General features: G+C 40.3%; 2 protein-coding genes across 2 annotated transcripts in view; both read right to left on the minus strand.

Moving 5' to 3' along the window:
• Window positions 1-5,000, minus strand: part of LOC307266073 (NACHT, LRR and PYD domains-containing protein 3-like) — a 146,831-nt gene that overhangs the window by 12,154 nt on the left and 129,677 nt on the right. The window lies entirely within an intron of this gene.
• Window positions 1-5,000, minus strand: part of ccr6a (chemokine (C-C motif) receptor 6a) — a 13,495-nt gene that overhangs the window by 1,836 nt on the left and 6,659 nt on the right. Inside the window, exons 2-3 of the mRNA XM_080047983.1 lie at window positions 2,274-2,905; window positions 390-476 (exon numbers count right to left, since the gene is read on the minus strand). Of these exons, the coding sequence (XP_079904109.1) occupies window positions 390-476; window positions 2,274-2,864 (678 nt within the window). The 5' untranslated portion in view covers window positions 2,865-2,905. The remainder of the gene's footprint in view (window positions 1-389; window positions 477-2,273; window positions 2,906-5,000) is intronic.

The following is a 5,000-nucleotide window of genomic DNA, read 5'->3' on the forward strand; positions in this document are numbered from 1 at the left end:
TAACAATAGTTACACTTAAATACCTACTTCACCAGTGGAAATATGAAGCTGTGTTGAACTCTGAGATCCTATGTAGTATAAATGTGCAAACATTTTAGAAATCGGTTCATCTTAGCCTGAGAAAAGGCAGAAAGAGTGTTTTATGGTCTCACTGTCTAACCCTACATTTTACCATGTTTGATGTCACAACTGGACAAACTGTAGGGTTATACAGTGAGACCATAAAACACTCTTTCTGCCTTTTCTCAGGCTAGGATGAACCGATTTCTACAATGTTTGCACATTTATACTACATAGGATCTCAGAGTTCAATACACCTTCATATTCCCACCGGTGAAGTAGGGCTTTAAGGCCTTTAAGCAGTTCTATTAAATATTTGTTCTTTTCACCTTTGTTGCCTCGGCGGTTGAGTTGTCTCTGAATCTGAACTCACAGACGTACTGCGGCGGCTTCAGGCTCTGCTCTCCTTCCTCCTCCTGGGTCAGTGGACGGAAAATATATTTATTATTATTATTATTATTATTATTATTATTATTATTATTATTATTATTATTATTATTATTATTATAATATTATTTTTGTATTATTATTATTATTATTATTATTATTCAAATATTTATAATTTGTTTTATTATTATTATTGTTATTAAAATATGCATTATTATTTATTTATTTTTATTATCATTATCATTATTATTAAAATATGTATCATTTGTTTTATTTTTATTATTATTATTATCTGTTAAGTTCAGTAAATGGAATTGAAAATAATTATATTTCAAACAAGTAGGGGAAGGTGGGGTGATTTGTGCAACTTTTTACTCAAAGTGATTTTAAAGTGAGGCCTTGACAGTTATGTCTCCAACTCAAATATGTACATATATTTCAGGATGTTGTGCATCCCTGGCAATAAAAACTTTGGATCTGGAATAAACTGTTTAAGAAATATAGCTTTCGGAAAAAAAGTTGTCTTGTCGCACAAATCACCCCACGTAGTGGGGTGATTTGTGCGTCATTGTGTCACAATGACAAAGTCACCATCATCATCTTTCTGGCCATCTGAACTCTCATCAGTGGTGTCGTTAAGTGGAATTGAGATGTCACTCTCTTCTGAGCTACTGTAGACAATCACTTTCTTTTGGTGACCAGCGTATACAGCCATGCCACTGGCACAACTCTCAGAAATGTACTTTGCACTAGTTGCTCCGTGCTTGTGGAACCAACTGCCACCTGACAAATGTGATTCCCCTACATTTCTGCCTTTAAATCAAGGCTCAAAACCCATATGTACACCCTGGTGTTTCCTCCCCATTAACCTCTGCACTACTTACTTACCTCTGCACTACTATCTGTGTTTATGTGGATGTATGGGCTTTACGTCTTTTATTTTGGTTATTGTTATTTTACCTTCATTGTTTACCTACTGAATGCACTATGTACAGCACTTTGGACAGTGCAAACTGTCATAAATGTGCTTTTATAAATACATTTTACTTACTTACTTACTTATAACTCACCCAGGCCCTTGCGCACAAATCACCCCATCCCCAGAATTTTGGATAATAGGCATGATGCAGCAATTTAGGGCTGACATCGTGCTAACTGTATAGACTCAAAGTGTAGCATACCAAAGCACTAAAACATGTGTCAAGTGTTTTCAAACGTGTCTATAATTGTTCAGACACAATAATCAAAAAACCTTGATCATGGAAATTTTACTTTGAAAGGCAAAACACAGTTTTTTGAGCTTAAATGTGCTTATATCTTATTCCTTGTGTCTCCCTTCTTTACAGGATGAGTCAAATGGATGGCTCTTCTTAAATATGTGGTCACATTTCCAATTTCTTCCACGGTTTTCTAGAAACAATGGGTTTTGCAACTTCCAAAATGCACAAATCACCCCACCTTCCCCTATATAGAAAAAGTAAAAATAAGCAATAATGAATAATTCAATTAAACGATGAAACAAGTGGACAGTTACAATTAAAGGTGCTACGAGGAACTTTCAGTTTGTTTTAATTCTAGCGCCCTCTTTGGACTAAAGCGGTAGTGTTTTTACCACGTCAGCTGTTGTTCCTGGGTGAGCGTATACCCATGACAAAGGCATTAAGAAAAACTATATAGTATACAAATAGCTTTCTTTGCACTGATGGTCTAGTTTTGCTGTTACATGTAATTCATGATCATCAGAGTAATTAAAAAGTATTTAAAAAGTTCCTCGTAGCTCCTTTAAATAACATTACCAAACTATAAAAAACCACAAACTAACTAACCTGGTTCATGAAGGAATCCTTGGTGTGGGCCGGCTCATACCAATCATAGAAGTAGAAAGTCGGCACCGAAAGCAGGATAGCAGCCGCCCAAACCACACCGCATATCACCCGACTGTACGACAGCGAGCGAAGCCTAAAGCTACGCCTTGCTTGCACGATAGCGATGTATCTATCCGTGCTAATGCAAGCCAAGAGGAGCATGCCGCTGTAAAGGTTGATACTGTAGGAGCCTCGTAGAATCTTACAAGCCACCACACCCATTGACCACGCCCACAGCTCGTTGTAAACAATCAGGGGCAGCGAGGCCACGAACAGCAAATCGGCTATGGCCACGTTTAGCAGGTAAACGTCGGTCATGGATTTGGTTCTCTTGTAGAAAGCGTAGGTTACTATCACCATGCTGTTGCCGACCAAACCCAGGAAACAGATGATGGAGTGGACGTAGGGGCCGACATATCGCTCTACATTCTGGTTTTGTAGGTGGGAACATGGCGATACGAGGTCATACTCATAATCGTAAGGGTCATAGTCAGGGTCAGTGTCAGTGGTGAAGATGTTGTTGTATTCTGATTGGGTGAGATTCATTTCCATCTCTGTGCTCGCCAATTTTTCTTTTCTTCAACTTCTTCTTGCTGTAGAAAGAGAGAGAGGAGGGGGGAGGAGAGGGAGAGAGAGAGGGAGGGGGGGTAGGGGAGAGAGAGGGGGGAGAGAGGGAGGGAGGGAGAGGAGGGAGGAAGAGGGAGGGAGACAGAGAGAGAGAGAGGGGGAGAGAGAGAGAGGGAGGGAGAGGAGGGAGGAAGAGGGAGGGAGAGAGAGAGAGGGAGGGGGAGGAGGGAGAGAGAGAGAGGGAGGGGGAGGAGGGAGAGGAAGAGGAAGAGAGGGAGAGAGAGAGGGGGGGTGTGGGAGAGAGGGGGAGAGAGAGGGAGTGGGAGAGAGAGAGAGAGAGGGGGGGTGGGGAGAGAGAGAGAGCAGAGGTCAGACATTAAAGGTACAGTGTGTAGTATTAAAGGATAACTTCACCCATACAGAACCGGCGTTCTATCATTATAAAATCACTATTATAATATAATGAATGAGGTTTTTCTTCCCTCAGTCTTCCCTCAGTCTTCCCTTGGCCCAGCTGTCCTGTTAATCCTAACTCCTACATTTGTACTAGTGTGACGTCACACTAGTACAAATGTAGGAGTTAGGATTAACAGGTTAGACAGTGAGACCATAAAACACTCTTTCTGCCTTTTCTCAGGCTAGGATGAACCGATTTCTAAAATGTTTGCACATTTATACTACATAGGATCTCAGAGCTAGTTACTAAAGATGGCATCATCCACCACTGTCAATACATTCTACACACTGCATCTTTCAAGTTTTATTGACAAGATTTTGTGACATTAACATTCCACTTACAAGAACACACTAGCTAATCTCAAAACAAGGAAAAATGTGACTGTTTCAGAAATATTTTAAAAAGTTCAGCGTAGGAGTAGGAGTGTCCTTTCTCCGGTAAATGCAAATGTCTTCAATAACATTTAAAAAAAACTTTCATTCAGTCTGTGATGTAAAACCCCATGAATAAAAACCAACGGGAGATATTTAAATGGTATGAAACTGGCACACACACACTGGCACACACACACACACACACACACACACACACACACTGGCACACACACACACACACACACACACACACACACACACACACACACACACACACACACACACACACACACACACACACACACACACACACACACAGAGGCGTGGGGGCTGTGTACACATTGCTCCAGTTGTGGTGGAGGGAAGGGGTGAAGTGTGTGTGACACTCGGAGGAAGTTTGCAGAAAAGAGGTCAGTTAAGCTCGGAGACGACAGTGACCCAAATGATCCGTAACACTGTGGTTTCACATTAAGACGGTGACCCAATTCTTACGTAACATTGTGGTTTCACATTCAGAGGTTCACACACGATACACAGCAAAACAACTATTACAATGGAGACAGAGGGATATTCATATGATATGAGAGGATAGAGAGAGAGAGAGATAGATAGATAGATAGATAGATAGATAGAAAGATAGATAGATAGATAGATAGATAGATGTATATATAGATAGAGTGATATATAGAGAAGGATGGGTATATTTGATTAAATATTCAATAAAAAGATTTCAAAATAACGAGGTAAATCAAGTTTATTTTAAATCTCGTATCTCTGTCTGTCTGTCTGTATGTGTCTGTGTCTGCCTATCTGTCTGTCTGTCCTTCTGTCTGTCTGTATGTGTGTGTCTGTCTATCTGCCTGCCTGTCTGTCTGTCTATCTGCCTGTTCTCTGTGTCTGTCTATCTGTACTGTGTGTGAGACAGGTCGTCCAATTTGACATTTACTGACTGTCAAGATTCATACTGATAAAGTAAATGTTTATCTAATTGTGAAACTTCCTCATGTGTCCGTGCTGTGTAACTTCTGCCTTTCTGGACACACGTTCAGTTTGTCCCCTCCGACTTCCCCTATTCTAAATGTCACCTGAACACACAGGTACTCAAGTGCTAATGCATAAGTAGACGCTATAGTTAAAGGTGCAGTGTGTAATATGACATCATCAAGAAAGTTCTAGAAAGTTCTAGAATGCAACGCTCCCTGGGTAACCCCAACCCTTTTCGAATAATAACAGAAGCTACAGTGGTCTTCAAGGACAAGAACAATTCTAAATTTTAAACAATGCACCTGA

Source organism: Ammodytes marinus (assembly GCF_949987685.1).
Source record: "Ammodytes marinus genome assembly, chromosome: 19".
In the NCBI taxonomy this organism is placed as follows: domain Eukaryota; kingdom Metazoa; phylum Chordata; class Actinopteri; order Uranoscopiformes; family Ammodytidae; genus Ammodytes; species Ammodytes marinus.